This window comes from Salmo salar, chromosome ssa11, assembly GCF_905237065.1.
Source record: "Salmo salar chromosome ssa11, Ssal_v3.1, whole genome shotgun sequence".
Taxonomy (NCBI): Eukaryota; Metazoa; Chordata; class Actinopteri; order Salmoniformes; family Salmonidae; genus Salmo; species Salmo salar.
The window spans coordinates 103,183,876-103,200,862 of NC_059452.1; the positions used below are offsets into that span (position 1 = coordinate 103,183,876).

The window sequence follows — 16,987 nt, forward strand, 5'->3', positions numbered from 1 at the left end:
AATTATTCTCTGAGGAACTCGTTTTGGTCTCTCCACAGTAAATATGCTGCCATTTTATCAGTTAAACCACCTCAAATGGCAGATTAGAATTAATCTCCAATCTAAATTAATATACATCTTGTAATTTACTGAGCAACAGGCTTAAAATGTATCTAGGTTTAAAGTGAAAACTAAACTTAGATTAGAGGAAGGATTTAATTTAACTAGGATTCATTTAAAACTAGGTTTAAAATTTGGTGCAACAAGATTAACATATAAACCTTGATTTAAACCAGTTTAAGAGTTAATCAATTTTGGTACATCCCACCCCTTGTCTTCATGGGATTTTATGGTCTATTGACTTTATTTAATCTGAACAGTGGAACAATTCTCATTCTTAACAATGGGGCTAAAATATAAGGTAAATAATAAAGGGACCCAGTGCTGCAGCATCTATAATAAAGGGACCCAGTGCTGCAGCATCTATAATAATGGGACCCAGTGATGCAGCATCTATAATAAAGGGACCAAGTGCTGCAGCATCTATAATAAAGGGACCCAGTGCTGCAGCATCTATAATAAAGGGACCCAGTGCTGCAGCATCTATAATAAAGGGACCCAGTGATGCAGCATCTATAATAATGGGACCCAGTGCTGCAGCATCTATAATAAAGGGACCCAGTGCTGCAGCATCAATAATAAAGGGACCCAGTGCTGCAGCATCTATAATAAAGGGACCCTGTGCTGCAGCATCTATAATAAAGGGACCCAGTGCTGCAGCATCTATAATAAAGGGACCCAGTGCTGCAGCATCTATAATAAAGGGACCCTGTGCTGCAGCATAAATCAGGGAGAATGACAGTATTCATTGGTGTCATAAATAGCTGACAGCTGACAGATGTAAACTGTCATCAAAGAGTCTGAGGCTCCCTCCACCTCTCTGAGGTCTATGGCCGTGTGGCAGAGCAGTTCATGTCTACCGGTAATCACTTCCTGACGGCATCCAAGCCACATGTATGGTTCGGCTCCACGCTGTATTGTCAATCAGGCACTGGTCTTCTCTCTCACTACAGAATGTAGTGGAGGTGCTTTTGGTGAGCTAACGCTACTGTTATTAGTTACTGTTAGATTCATATACCACCTCCAGACATATAACTTGAGATGAGCTGAGCCGTGCTTTGTTGAGACGAGCTGTGCTGAGGTGAGACAAGCTGTGCTGTGTTGAGACGAGCTGTGCTGAGGTGAGACAAGCTGTGCTGTGTTGAGACGAGCTGTGCTGTGTTGAGACGAGCTGTGCTGTGTTGAGACGAGCTGTGCTGTGTTGAGACGAGCTGTGCTGTGTTGAGACGAGCTGTGCTGTGTTGAGACGAGCTGTGCTGTGTTGAGACGAGCTGTGCTGTGTTGAGACGAGCTGTGCTGTGTTGAGACGAGCTGTGCTGTGTTGAGACGAGCTGTGCAGTGTTGAGACGAGCTGTGCTGTGTTGAGACGAGCTGTGCTGTGTTGAGACGAGCTGTGCTGTGTTGAGACGAGCTGTGCTGTGTTGAGACGAGCTGTGCTGTGTTGAGACGAGCTGTGCTGTGTTGAGACGAGCTGTGCTGTGTTGAGACGAGCTGTGCTGTGTTGAGACGAGCTGTGCTGTGTTGAGACGAGCTGTGCTGAGGTGTATCGCATTGGCCCTTTTCCACATCTTTCCTTTCCCAAAAAGTGGGCAAATGTCTTTTAACTACAGACATAGTTTGTTCTTGTTAGGTACCTTGGGCAGGCTGTGAGCAGACCGTTGGCTACGCTACTTCTTCTGCACTTGACTGTCATTGCCAGCCGCAGTCTGTTAACACACACTAATGAGCAGTAATAAGCATGGCCAGCCAGGGAGACACTAATGAGGGTGTGTGTGTGTGTGTGTGTGTGTGTGTGTGCGCGTGTGTGTGTGTGTGTGTGTGTGTGTGTGAGACACTAATCCTGCACTAACAGGGTAATGTAAAGGTGCTGAGGGGCTCTGCCAAAGCAACCCATTCTGGCATGTGAGTGTGTTGCATGGATTTTGTGGTGTGTGCGTGTACGTGCGTGCGTGCGTAAATCCTTCATCGTTCATTACAAACCCAGCAGAGACAGATTGAAGCCCATACAACCATACTTACTGTACGCGAGTTACCATTGCCTTCCCACGGGCACACAGAAGAACTAATAAGGACCCTCGCCAATTATAAAAACAGAGCACAACTTTCAGAGACACAGACCTCTACAAACCACAGTTGGCTGAACAGCACTCAACCTGATATAAAACCTCAGCTAGAGTTCTCTGAGTGCATTTTTAAAGGGGCGTCTGTAGTTTAAACAATAACAATGCGGATACCCCCCACCACCTGGAGTAAAAAACAAGCTTATATTTTGGACAGACAGTTGAACTAAGCTCATGAGGCATTTATAAGTTATATTCTTCAAGAATCAATGGGTACATATCATTAATTTAGAAGTTTAAAGAACAATGGGAGCAGCAATCGCAGATTTCCCCTTTAATGAGAGGCAGACAGTCTCTCTCACTTCCTAATTAGCCTTCACCAAACTGCTTATCCTCAAAGTGCTGTTGCTCAATACAAAGAGCCAGGCTTATGTTAGATTGGGCCCAGGCCCAACATGACAGATTCTGGTCAGGAGTATCCGTCTCTACTAACGAAACAGTGACAGTTAAATGACCTCATCAACAAGAGACCTGATTAACAAACATAAACGGAGTCCAGTATTTCATACGGAAGAACATACGGATAAAGGGAGGCAGAGGCAGTAGTTTATCAGAGCAGCAATGAAGAACTGCAACACCCTGTCTTTGCCTTTTGTAGATACTGTACCACAGAGATATTATACATGGGTGTAATAGAGATATTATACATGGGTGTAATAGGACGGAATAGAGATATTATACATGGGTGTAATAGGACGGAATAGAGATATTATACATGAGTGTAATAGGACTGAATAGAGATATTATACATGGGTGTAATAGGACTAAATAGAGATATTATACATGGGTGTAATAGGACGGAATAGAGATATTATACATGGGTGTAATAGAACTGAATAGAGATATTATACATGAGTGTAATAGGACTGAATAGAGATATTATACATGAGTGAAATAGGACTGAATGGAGATATTAAACATGAGTGAAATAGGACTGAATGGAGATATTAAACATGAGTGAAATAGGACTGAATAGAGATATTAAACATGAGTGAAATAGGACTGAATAGAGATATTAAACATGAGTGAAATAGGACTGAATAGAGATATTATACATGAGTGTAATAGGACTGAATAGAGATATTAAACATGAGTGAAATAGGACTGAATAGAGATATTATACATGAGTGTAATAGGACTACATTTCAGAAATGCTGCTTCAACATTGAAAATAAAGAACAAGAGGTTTACCTGATTCTACTGTGATGTGGGTTGTTGTCGTGGTGACTGTCCTCTCTGCAAAAAAACAAAAACAAGCTCGTATTACATCTATGTTCAGAAACCATCAAGGCTGTCATGATCATGATGATGATGATACACTTACTGATGAAGGTGAGGGGGATTTCGGTGTAGGAGAATCCAGAGACATACTAAAACACAAACGAGCACGACAACAACAAATGAGAGGTTGGGGTAATGTCCAGCAAACACACACACACACACACACACACACACACACACACACACACACACACACACACACACACACACACACACACACACACACACACACACACACACACACACACACACACACACACACCTTGATCTGGATGTACTTGATGAGTCTCTTCAGCAGCACCAGCAGGTCCTCGCGACCCACAGGCAGGTCTGGAGAAAACAGAGACGTGTTTACAGACAGACACACACACAAGTAAACACACACGAACACACACACACACAATCACACGGTCATGCACACACACACACACACACACACACACACACACACACACACACACACACACACACACACACACACACACACACACACACACAAGTAAACACACACGAACACGCACACACACAATCACACGGTCATGCACACACACACACACACACACACACACACACACACACACAATGTGTGCGTATACACACACACACACACACACACACACACACACACACACACACACACACACACACACACACACACACACACACACGCACAGGTAACTCACCCCCGGGGTAAAGAATGTTCCTCACAACGTGGATCACTCCATTGGTGGCCATCAGGTCAATATCTGGCACGTCCACCGAGTTGACGTTGATGGAGCTGTTCACCTGTCACAACAGGGGTTCGTAACAGTGTTATAAACAGTTATAACCACTGTTGCTGCTATAACCAATATATGAATAGGATGGAAGTTTTCCACCTAGGAGCGGTGATAACTGTAATAACACTGGATTAAATCATGTTTACGTCTAAAGGTCAGCTATAGATGATAACGTAGAGGACATTTTAAATCAGGGCAGTCCAACCCTCTTCCTGGAGATCTACTGTCCTGTAGCTTTACAGTCCAACCCTCTTCCTGGAGATCTACTGTCCTGTAGGTTTACAGTCCAACCCTCTTCCTGGAGATCTACTGTCCTGTAGGTTTACAGTCCAACCCTCTTCCTGGAGATCTACCGTCCTGTAGGTTTACAGTCCAACCCTCTTCCTGGAGATCTACCGTCCTGTAGGTTTACAGTCCAACCCTCTTTCTGGAGATCTACTGTCCTGTAGGTTTACAGCCCAACCCTCTTCCTGGAGATCTACTGTCCTGTAGGTTTACAGCCCAACCCTCTTCCTGGAGATCTACCGTCCTGTAGGTTTACAGTCCAACCCTCTTCCTGGAGATCTAACGTCCTGTAGGTTTACAGTCCAACCCTCTTCCTGGAGATCTACTGTCCTGTAGGCTTACAGCCCAAACCTCTTCCTGGAGATCTACTGTCCTGTAGCTTTACAGTCCAACCCTCTTCCTGGAGATCTACTGTCCTGTAGGTTTACAGTCCAACCCTCTTCCTGGAGATCTACCGTCCTGTAGGTTTACAGTCCAACCCTCTTCCTGGAGATCTACCGTCCTGTAGGTTTACAGTCCAACCCTCTTTCTGGAGATCTACTGTCCTGTAGGTTTACAGCCCAACCCTCTTCCTGGAGATCTACTGTCCTGTAGGTTTACAGCCCAACCCTCTTCCTGGAGATCTACTGTCCTGTAGGTTTACAGTCCAACCCTCTTCCTGGAGATCTACCGTCCTGTAGGTTTACAGCCCAACCCTCTTCCTGGAGATCTACCGTCCTGTAGGTTTACAGTCCAACACTCTTCCTGGCGATCTACTGTCCTGTAGGTTTACAGTCCAACCCTCTTCCTGGAGATCTACCGTCCTGTAGGTTTACAGTCCAACCCTCTTCCTGGAGATCTACCGTCCTGTAGGTTTACAGTCCAACCCTCTTCCTGGAGATGTACTGTCCTGTAGGTTTACAGTCCAACCCTCTTCCTGGAGATCTACTGTCCTGTAGGTTTTCAGCCCAACCCTAATTTATCATATCTGATTCAGCAAGTTAAGGTCTTGTTGAGCAGCTAATTAGTAGAATCAGGTGTGTTAAATTAGGATTGGACTGAAAACCCACAGGACGGTAGATCTCCAGGAAGATGGTTGGACTGTAAACCTACAGGACGGTAGATCTCCAGGAAGAGGGTTGGACTGTAAACCTACAGGACAGTAGATCTCCAGGAAGAGGGTTGGACTGTAAACCTACAGGACGGTAGATCTCCAAGAAGAGGGTTGGGCTGTAAGCCTACAGGACGGTAGATCTCCAGGAAGAGGGTTGGACTGTAAACCTACAGGACGGTAGATCTCCATGAAGAGGGTTGGACTGTAAACCCACAGGACGGTAGATCTCCAAGAAGAGGTTTGGGCTGTAAGCCTACAGGACAGTAGATCTCCAGGAAGAGGGTTGGACTGTAAACCTACAGGACGATAGATCTCCAGGAAGAGGGTTGGACTGTAAACCTACAGGACGGTAGATCTCCAAGAAGAGGGTTGGGCAGCCCTGACTCAAGTGACCACCATTACCCGACAACTTGACCTATGCACCAACAAGGTGCTTTTCAGCTCACACAGCTTTGACACCCCAGTGCTGTAGTTCTGTTATCCCGACTTCAAACAACATGCCAGGAATAGTTGTCATTGATCGAGATGTTCTGTGAGATGGGACATGTACGTTATTATCGATGACAACAGATCATTACACTGTATGATAATGGCAGCAGTGGACAGCATGGCCATAATGACTGCCTTACTGAGACCATCTGAATTTACACTCTCCTGAGAGCTTAAACTTGTAATGTTGAAGTGTGTGTGTGTGTGTGTGTGTGTGTGTGTGTGTGTGTGTGTGTGTGTGTGTGTGTGTGTGTGTGTGTGTGAGAACAACATCTTACTAAACACTCTCCAAAGACGACAGTCTTGAAAAGGTGAAAAGTGGGGACATCCACAGATAGTGATTCCAGATGTCATGTCCCTGCCATTGTTAGAGGTTCTGGTTCTGTAAATGGAACATTCCACGCCACCAGGAAAAGTAATTTACTGTAATTTAATTGTCTCGTTGTGGGTCTCTCGGGACGGCCATGTTCTGTATGAAACAGAACAGTTTCTCTACTTTCATTTGTCCCATTCTCTCTCTCTAACCCAAAACGTTATGTTTCTCCTTCTCTAACCCAAAACTTTACGTTTCTCTCTCTCTAACCCAATACGTTATGTTTCTCCTTCTCTAACCCAAAACTTTACGTTTCTCTCTCTCTAACCCAATACGTTATGTTTCTCCTTCTCTAACCCAAAACTGTATGTTTCTCTCTCTCTAACCCAAAACTGTATGTTTCTCTCTCTCTAACCCAAAACTTTACGTTTCTCTCTCTCTAACCCAAAACTTTACGTTTCTCTCTCTCTAACTCAAAACTTTACGTTTCTCTCTCTCTAACCCAAAACTGTATGTTTCTCTCTCTCTAACCCAAAAATTTACGTTTCTCTCTCTCTAACCCAAAACTTTACGTTTCTCTCTCTCTAACCCACTACTGTATGTTTCTCTCTCTCTAACCCAAAACTTTACGTTTCTCTCTCTCTAACCCAAAACTTTACAGTTATCTCTCTCTAACCCACTACTTTACGGTTCTCCCTCTAACCCACTACTTTACTTTTCTCTCTCTCTAACCCACTACTTTACTTTTCTTTCTCTCTAACCCACTACTTTACGGTTCTCTCTCTGTAACCCAATACTTTCCATTTCTCTCTTTGTAACCCACTACTTCACAGTTCTCTCTGTAACCCACTACTTTACGTTTCCTTCTCCCTCTAACCCACTACCTTACTTTTCTCTCTCTCTAACCCACTACTTTACTTTTCTCTCTCTCTAACCCACTACTTTACGTTTCTCTCTCTATCTAACCCACTACTTTACGGTTCTCTCTGTTACCCACTACTTTACATTTCCTTCTCTCTCTAACCCACTACTTCACAGTTCTCTCTGTAACCCTCTACTTTATGCTTCCTTCTCTCTCTAACCCACTACTTTACAGTTCTCTCTGTAACCCAGTACTTTACGCTTCCTTCCTTCTCTCTCTAACCCACTACTTTACGGTTCTCTCTGTTACCCACTACTTTACGTTTCCTTCTCCCTCTAACCCACTACTTTACAGTTCTCTCTGTAACCCACTACTTTACGCTTCCTTCCTTCTCCCTCTAACCCACTACTTTACGGTTATCTCTGTAACCCACTACTTTACGCTTCCTTCCTTCTCTCTCTAACCCACTACTTTACGTTTCCATCTCTCTCTAACCCACTACTTTACGGTTTTCTCTGTAACCCACTACTTTACGTTTCCATCTCTCTCTAACCCACTACTTTACGGTTCTCTCTGTAACCCACTACTTTACATTTCCTTCTCTCTCTAACCCACTACTTTACGTTTCCTTCTCTCTCTAACCCATCATTTGAACCACTTTCTAACTGAACACACTCCCACACACTCACATCATACACACACGCACACATGCACTGTTTCAGTGTTGTCCTCAGTGTGTGTAAGGTCATTCCTTTCACCCGTCTCTCTGCACGTCCCCATTTAGACAACAGCCTAATCTGCTCCTTCAGAGCCTGTATCTGTGGAGTTCTGCCAAAACGAATGAAATCTGGCTTCCTGATGATTACCTGGCATCTCCTCTCTCCACCCCTCTCCCTATCCCTTTTCTCCACTCTCCCTAAACTCTCTCACCCTCTTCTCTCTCTCTCTCTCCTTCCTCCCTCTCTCTCTCATCGCTCTCTGAACTCTGTTGCCCACATATCATTCCGCTCACCCTCCTTCCTCTCCTCCCTAACTCTTCCTCACCCTCCTTCCTCTCCTCCCTAACTCTTCCTCACCCTCCTTCCTCTCCTCCCTAACTCCTCCTCGCCCTCCTTCCTATCTCTTCCTCACTCTTCCTCACTCTCCTCCCTAACTCTTCCTCGCCACTATCACCCTTCTTTTTACTCATCACCCATAATCCTTTCCTTCCTTTTCTCCTACCGTCCCTCCCTTCCTTCCTCCCTCTCCCTCTCCCTCACCCATGACCCCCCCTTCCTCCCCCCTCTCCTCCTACTTTCTCTTACCCTCCCTCCCTTCCTTCCTTCCTCCCTCTCCCTCACCCATAACCCTCTCCTCCCCTTCCTCCCCCCTCTCCTCCTACTCCCTGCATCTCTGGACAAGGTTATTAGACAATGCCTTGTTTCTGTGTCTCTGAATTTCCTTCATGAGTTAAGGAAGGCTTGCCTGAGATTGTCCAGCCTGATAGAGACAGGAAAAGGGCTTCTCTGTGTTGCAGATAAAGAGAAAGGAGAGACAGGGAGTCTTGACCACACCTAACGTATGATAACCAGGCTGTAACAAGGGTCCAGAAGATTTTCACATGAAATGCAATGGAATATATCCTTGCCTTAGTCTGACATTTTATGTGAGTTGCAGAAATGAACCAAAACACAGTGAAGACAGTGAAGTCAGTGAAGTCAGTGAAGTCAGTGAAGACAGTGAAGACAGTGAAGTCAATGAAGTCAGTGAAGACAGTGAAGTCAGTGAAGTCAGTGAAGTCAGTGAAGACAATGAAGACAGTGAAGACAGTGAAGTCAATGAAGTCAGTGAAGTCAGTGAAGACAGTGAAGTCAGTGAAGTCAGTGAAGACAGTGAAGTCAGTGAAGTCAGTGAAGACAATGAAGTCAGTGAAGACAATGAAGACAGTGAAGACAATGAAGTCAGTGAAGTCAGTGAAGACAGTGAAGTCGGTGAAGTCAGTGAAGACTGTGAAGACAGTGAAGACAGTCAAGAGAGTGAAAACAATGAAGTCAGTGAAGACAGTGAAGACAGTGAAGACAGTGAAGACAGTGAAAACAATGAAGTCAGTGAAGACAGTGAAGACAGTGAAGTCAGTGAAGTCAGTGAAGACAGTGAAAACAATGAAGTCAGTGAAGTCAGTGAAGACAGTGAAGTCAGTGAAGACAGTGAAGACAGTGAAGACAGTGAAGTCCCCATGCTCCTGTGGTGGTGGAGGTGTTTTTAAAAGGAAGTGTTCTCCTCATGACAGCGATGTCATTGGAGTAGGTAATGAGAGACAATGTTTCCTTCAATGTTTTCTACTCTGCCTCTGGGACAGGAGAGGACAGACAGTCCACTCTACCTCAGAGTATTGCATCTGTACAGATATATTATTGAAAGAACTTTAGTGCTCACAAAGTCTCTTGAAAACTCTTGAAATATGTGTGTATGGGAATAACTTTGTCTAGTACTAACTAAGCAGAGAAAAATGATGATCCATGTTCTGTACATGCTTATTTTAGGTACCGAAACAAAGGCAGATACAGAGAAGACAATGGCAGCAGTGGTACGTACAGACAGCACTTGCAGGTTGTGTCCCTGGATGGTCTTGAGCAGGTTGGTGACCCCTCCCTCCAGTCCCCCGTTGATGAATACGCCGTTACTGAAGTGGTAGAGCAGAATGGTCCTCAGGACGTTCACGTCGCCTAGTGATGACACAAGCAGAGGGCGGACTTAAAGACCTGTGTTGGGATTAATTACTTGAAAAACACGTTACATTGAACAATATTACTTTGTGTGGAAAGTAACGCTTTATATTACTAGTTATATTAATTTGTGTTACTTTCATGAAAAAAAATCTAAATCTCACTGTTTGTCTGAATGTCGTTGAGCTGCTCTTAGTAACTCAGGTTCAATCACCAGTTCCTCATTGCGGTGCTGCTTTCCAGTATTATTCATTAGCTGATTTCCTGTTACAATATATGAGCTGATTTCCTGTTACAATATATGAGCTGCTTTCCTGTACTATTCATTAGCTGATTTCCTGTTACAATATATGAGCTGATTTCCTGTTACAATATATGAGCTGCTTTCCTGTACTATTCATTAGCTGATTTCCTGTTACAATATATGAGCTGCTTTCCTGTTACTATATATGAGCTGCTTTCCTGTTACTATATATGAGCTGCTTTCCTGTACTATTCATTTGCTGATTTCCTGTTACAATATATGAGCTGATTTCCTGTTACTATATATGAGCTGCTTTCCTGTTACTATATATGAGCTGCTTTCCTGTTACTATATATGAGCTGCTTTCCTGTTACTATATATGAGCTGCTTTTCTGTTACTATATATGAGCTGCTTTCCTGTTACTATATATGAGCTGCTTAATGTGCCATACACAGTGCATTCTGAAAGTATTTACCCTATAAAGACAAAGCAAAACCAGTTTTTCTGGAAGATTTGGAAAATTTGTCCAAAAAAAACCAAACAGATACATTTATATAAGTATTCAGATCCTTTACTCAGTACTTTGTTGAAGCACCTCTGGCAGCAATTACAGCCTCGTGCCTTCTTGGGTATGATGCTACAAGCTTGGCACACCTGTATTCGGGGAGTTTCTCCCATTCTTCTCTGCAGATCCTCTCAAACTCTGTCAGGGTGGATGGGGAGCGTTGCTGCACAGCTATTTTCAGGTCTTTCCAGAGATGTTCGATCGGGTTCAAGTCCGGGCTCTGGCTGGGCCACTCAAGTACATTCAGATACTTGTACCTAAGCCACTCCTGCATTGTCTTGGCTGTGTGCTTAGGGTCGTTGTCCTGTTGGAAGGTGAACCGTCATCCCAGTCTGAGGTCCTGAGTGCTCTGGAGCAGGTTTTCAATCAGGATCTCTCTGTACTTTGCTCAGTTCATTTTTCCCTCGATCCTGACTAGTCTCCCAGTCTCTGCCGCTGAAAAAACATCCCCACAGCATGATGCTGCCACCACCATGCTTCATCGTAGGGATGTTGCCAGGTTTCCTCCAGACGTGACGCTTGGCATTCAGGCCAAAGAGTTCAATCTTGGTTTCATCAGACCAGAGAATCTTGTTTCTCATGGTCTGAGAGTCTTAGGTGCCTTTTGGCAATCTCCAAACGGGCTGTCATGTGCCTTTTACTGAGGACTGGCTTCCGTCTGACAACTCTACCATAAAGGCCTGATTGGTGGAGCGCTGCAGAGATGGTTGTCCTTCTGGAAGGTGCTCTCATCTCCACAGAGGAACTCTGGAGCCCTTTCAGATTGACCATCGGGTGCTTGGTCACCTCCCTGATCCAGGCCCTTCTCCCCTGATTGCTCAGTTTGGCCATCACCAGGAAAAGGATATTGTGTTCTTGGGGACCTTCAATGCTACAGAAATGTTTTAGTACCCTTCCTCAGATATGTGCCTCGACACAATCCTGTCTCGGAGCTGTACGGACAATTCCTTCGACCTGTATTGACGATTCACACTTGCCTCTAGACAGGATAGGCATTGTTATCATAGAACCGATCAATGGCAAAGATCAGAGTTTCGCCCTCTATACATTTCTATGGACAGCGGCTGTCATGAAGTTTCTCCAAACAGCCTTTCTCCGCTCGCTCGAGATCTAAATGAAATCGCATCATGGAAACACACGCCGGGTAGAGATATGATTCTGACATCACAGCTAGTTACCAAAGTGGCAGGATAGTCCTCAGGAGGTTCATGTGATGACATGGGCAGAGTAGAGGGGTTAAAGACAACTCTCACTAGTTCCCACAGCCACAAAGTCAAAATTGGCTATATTGTAAAAATTCATGAAAACAAAAAGAATACGCTTTTTGGACTTGATTTAAGGTTAGGGTTAGGCACAAGATTAGCAGTGTGGTTAAGGTTAGGGTTAGGTTTAAAATCAGATTTTTAAGAAGAAACATTTTTAGAAATAGGCAGGGTTTATGACTTTGTGGCTGTGGGAACCAGTGACGTCAGTTAAAGACTAGATACTGAAGTGGCGCGTTACTGAAGTAGTACAGCAGGATGGTCCTTAGGGCGTTCACGTCGCCTAGTGATGACACAAGCAGAAGGGAGGGGTTAAAGACTAGCCAGAGACTACCAACTGGATGAGGCTTTATCAACTGGAGGAGAGTTTACCATCTGAAAGAGGTTTTCCAGTTTCTGCTGTATAAATGTACGACACTAATGAAGTTGTATTCAATGGCATGACAAGACACAATGGACAGGTTTCCCAGAGACGTATTGAGCCTAGTTCTGGACTAAAAAACATGTTCAATTGTGGCTTCATCTGTGTCTCGGAAACCTGTCCCTCGGGTACCTCAAGAACTAATCTGGGCCTTCTCAGGAAAAGTTTCTAAATGAAGAACCAACGATTGAGGAGGTGTACCTCTGGGGGGTTTGAGGAGGTAACGGGACGTTTGAGGAGGTGTTCCTCTGGGGGGTTTGAGGAGGTGTTCCTCTGGGGGGTTTGAGGAGGTGTTCCTCTGGGGGGTTTGAGGAGGTGTTTCTCTGGGGGGTTTAGGGAGGTGTTCCTCTGGGGGGTTTGAGGAGGTAACGGGACGTTTGAGGAGGTGTTCCTCTGGGGGGTTTGAGGAGGTGTTCCTCTGGGGGGTTTAGGGAGGTGTTCCTCTGGGGGGTTTGAGGAGGTAACGGGACGTTTGAGGAGGTGTTCCTCTGGGGGTTTGAGGAGGTGTTCCTCTGGGGGTTTGAGGAGGTGTTTCTCTGGGGGTTTAGGGAGGTGTTCCTCTGGGGGGTTTGAGGAGGTAACGGGACGTTTGAGGAGGTGTTCCTCTGGGGGGTTTGAGGAGGTGTTCCTCTGGGGGGTTTAGGGAGGTGTTCCTCTGGGTGGTTTAGGGAGGTAACGGGACGTTTGAGGAGGTGTTCCTTTGGGGGGTTTGAGGAGGTGTTCCTTTGGGGGGTTTGAGGAGGTGTTCCTTTGGGGGGTTTGAGGAGGTGTTCCTTTGGGGGGTTTGAGGAGGTGTTCCTCTGGGGGGTTTGAGGAGGTGTTCCTCTGGGGGGTTTGAGGAGGTGTTCCTCTGGGGGGTTTGAGGAGGTGTTCCTCTGGGGGGATTGAGGAGGTGTTCCTCTGGGGGGTTTGAGGAGGTGTTCCTCTGGGGGGTTTAGGGAGGTAACGGGACGTTTGAGGAGGTGTTCCTCTGGGGGGTTTGAGGAGGTGTTCCTCTGGGGGGTTTGAGGAGGTGTTCCTCTGGGGGGTTTGAGGAGGTAACAGGACGTTTGAGAAGAAGAGAAAAAACGGCATACTTACTGGTGAGCATTGTGATGTCCTGTTCTGTGAGACCGTCGAAGGCTTCGTCTGTTGGGGCGAACACGGTGTAAGATCCCTCCTGTTTCAACAGCTCTGTCAGACCTGCACTCTCCATCAGAGACAGGAAGATCCTAGAAATACACAATCAATCAATCCATCAATTCTACAGATCAGTTCCTTTGTTTCCTGTCCTCATTTTCAACAGCAATAACAAGTCTTGAACAATGTTCACTTTACCAAAGTAAAGATACAAAGGCAGGACATAATACACACATGCAACATCAGGTTTCACACATATATTTCATTGATATCAATAGTCAGAGTGTTGAGAGCACATGAACATCTCACGTACCTACAGGATACATGTACTGTATATTGACAAATTGATTAGGGTGAGTGTCCTTACTTAAAGCGTCCATCAGAGATGAGAAGTTCGTAGAGGGTGGTCTGAGCTGGTTTGATGAGTGAACTCATCAGATGAAGAGCTCCATTGCTGCCCTCTTTACTGCCCCGCACCATGCAGGCATTCTCTATACACACAGCCTAGAGACGGAGTTAGAGATACATCAATCCATTCCATCCATCCAGAGAGAGATAGAGAAGAGGAGAGAGAGAGAGAGAGAGAGAGAGAGAGAGAGAGAGAGAGAGAGAGAGAGAGAGAGAGAGAGAGAGAGAGAGAGAGAGAGAGAGAGAGAGAGAGGGAGAGAAGGGGGGAGAGAGAAGGGGGGAGAGAGAGAGAGAGAGAGAGAGAGAGAGAGAGAGAGAATAGTTGAAAGGGTTATTCCAGGCTGGTCAACACAGTAAAACTCCATAAGGACATGAAGGCTGGTTAAAACCTGCATATGAACACAGTATAGCTGAGGACCACCGTAATGTAACCAGCTGGCCCACTGGTGCTGCCAAGCTGGGGACAATGACATATTTTATGGATGTTGTTATAAACTTGAAAGACCAGGCATTATGTTGTTAACACTTAGTAATGAACTTGGTAATGACTTCCACATTTACACAGTGTGCAACCAATGTATTGTCTTTCTCTCTTTCTCTATATTTTTTTTCTTCGTTTTTCCTCTCAACCTGTTTTTTTTTTGTTTGTTTTTTTCTCATTGTCTCTCACACACACACACACACACACACACACACACACACACACACACACTCACTGTTCGGTAGACGAAGACACGCAATTGCTTTCCAGATATGGTCTCTAGCAGTTGTCCATTGTAGAGTTCACTCAGTGTATGTTTTAACTTCAGGATGTGGTTCTCTAGGATCACCTTGAGCACACTCTGGTCTATAGACATCACCTCATCTGGAACACAAAGGGGACATACTGTATATACACTTATTCATACTCATTCAATGTGTTTTTATTAACATTTCTCAGAATTTAAAGATCTAGGCTTGAACTTAGAGCCAGAGTTCCTAGTACATTTCCATTGTGTTTCCCTAGACCAAAACAGAGCTTATTCAACAACTCTAAACCTAGTGCTTAAATTACAGGCTGAAATTGCTGGGCGTAGCTTCTTAGGCTTCAAGCTTTCAGTCGAAAAGGGTCTGTTATGTGCTATGTAGGTTGAGGGGAGCCAATAGCGTGTACTCACCAGAGAATGCAGGATTGAGGGGAGCCAATAGCGTGTACTCACCAGAGAATGCAGGGTTGAGAGGAGCCAATAGCGTGTACTCTGTCTCTGGCTTCATGGCAGCTGATAGGCCGAGCTCTGACACCATGTCACTGAAGGTGCTCTGGGATTCACCAACCAGCTCCATCACCTCCTTGGCTTGAAGTGGAACAACACACACACATAAACTTCAGGTAGAACATCAACAACAATAACCCACACACACTTGCACATAAACAACAACATCAACAACAACAACACACTCTAACACCTAAAGAGCAACCAGCTGCATCACTTCCTTGGCTTGCTAATAAAGCACTACCACAAGCTTACAGGTTTCCATTTTAGCCGCTAAACCCTTACCCAGGTCTCTCTGGAATGAACACTAAACCCTTGTCCAGGTCTCTCTGGAATGAACCCTAAAACCTTATCCAGGTCTCTCTGGAATGAACACTAAACCCTTGTCCAGGTCTCTCTGGAATGAACCCTAAACCCTTGTCCAGGTCTCTCTGGAATGAACACTAAACCCTTATAAAGGTCTCTCTGGAATGAACCCTAAACCCTTATAAAGGTCTCTCTGGAATGAACCCTAAACCCTTATCCAGGTCTCTCTGGAATGAACACTAAACCCTTGTCCAGGTCTCTCTGGAATGAACACTAAACCCTTGTCCAGGTCTCTCAGGAATGAACCCTAAACCCTTGTCCAGGTCTCTCTGGAATGAACCCTAAACCCTTGTCCAGGTCTCTCAGGAATGAACCCTAAACCCTTGTCCAGGTCTCTCTGGAATGAACCCTAAACCCTTGTCCAGGTCTGTCTGGAATGAACCCTAAACCCTTGTCCAGGTCTCTCAGGAATGAACCCTAAACCCTTGTCCAGGTCTCTCTGGAATGAACCCTAAACCCTTGTCCAGGTCTCTCAGGAATGAACCCTAAACCCTTGTCCAGGTCTCTCTGGAATGAACCCTAAACCCTTGTCCAGGTCTGTCTGGAATGAACCCTAAACCCTTGTCCAGGTCTCTCTGGAATGAACCCTAAACCCTTACCCAGGTCTCTCTGGAATGAACACTAAACCCTTACCCAGGTCTCTCTGGAATGAACCCTAAACCCTTGTCCAGGTCTCTCTGGAATGAACCCTAAACCCTTGTCCAGGTCTCTCTGGAATGAACCCTAAACCCTTGTCCAGGTCTCTCTGGAATGAACCCTAAACCCTTATAAAGGTCTCTCTGGAAAAATAGTTTTTTTTATCTCAATGAGACTAACATAGTTAAATAAAGGTTAATTTATCTCAATGAGACTCTAACATAGTTAAATAAAGGTTAACAAAAAAGCCTGGACTTGTGTACTGTTACAAAAAAATATAAACGCAACAATTTCAACGATTTTACTGAGTTTATTTTATTTATTTATTTTATTTTATAAAAAAAAAAAAATGTATCCATTATTTTACCAGGTAAGTTGACTGAGAACACGTTCTCATTTGCAGCAACGACCTGGGGAATAGTTACAGGGGAGAGGAGGGGGAGTTACAGTACATAAAAGGAAATCAGTCAATTGAAATGGATTTATTAGACCCTAATCTATGGCTTTCACATGACTGGGCAGGGGCGCAGCCATGGAGGGCCTGGGAGGGCATAGGCCCACCCACTTGGGAGCCAGGCCCAGCAAATCAGAATTTGTTTTTTCCACACAAAAGGGCTTTATTACAGACAGAAATACTCCTCAGTTTCATCAGCTTTCCGGGTGGCTGGTCTCAGACGAATCTCTAG

The 16,987-nt window shown here is 44.9% G+C and overlaps 1 protein-coding gene across 5 annotated transcripts in view; it reads right to left on the bottom strand.

The window, feature by feature from the left end:
* postna (periostin, osteoblast specific factor a) overlaps positions 1-16,987 on the bottom strand; it is an 86,332-nt gene that overhangs the window by 22,882 nt on the left and 46,463 nt on the right. For all 5 annotated transcript variants that reach the window (XM_045690219.1, XM_045690218.1, XM_045690217.1 and 2 more), the window contains exons 9-17: positions 15,246-15,380; positions 14,763-14,911; positions 14,006-14,142; positions 13,600-13,730; positions 9,896-10,026; positions 4,184-4,286; positions 3,763-3,830; positions 3,544-3,589; positions 3,411-3,455 (exon numbers count right to left, since the gene is read on the bottom strand). In XM_045690219.1, the coding sequence (XP_045546175.1) occupies positions 3,411-3,455; positions 3,544-3,589; positions 3,763-3,830; positions 4,184-4,286; positions 9,896-10,026; positions 13,600-13,730; positions 14,006-14,142; positions 14,763-14,911; positions 15,246-15,380 (945 nt within the window). The remainder of the gene's footprint in view (positions 1-3,410; positions 3,456-3,543; positions 3,590-3,762; positions 3,831-4,183; positions 4,287-9,895; positions 10,027-13,599; positions 13,731-14,005; positions 14,143-14,762; positions 14,912-15,245; positions 15,381-16,987) is intronic.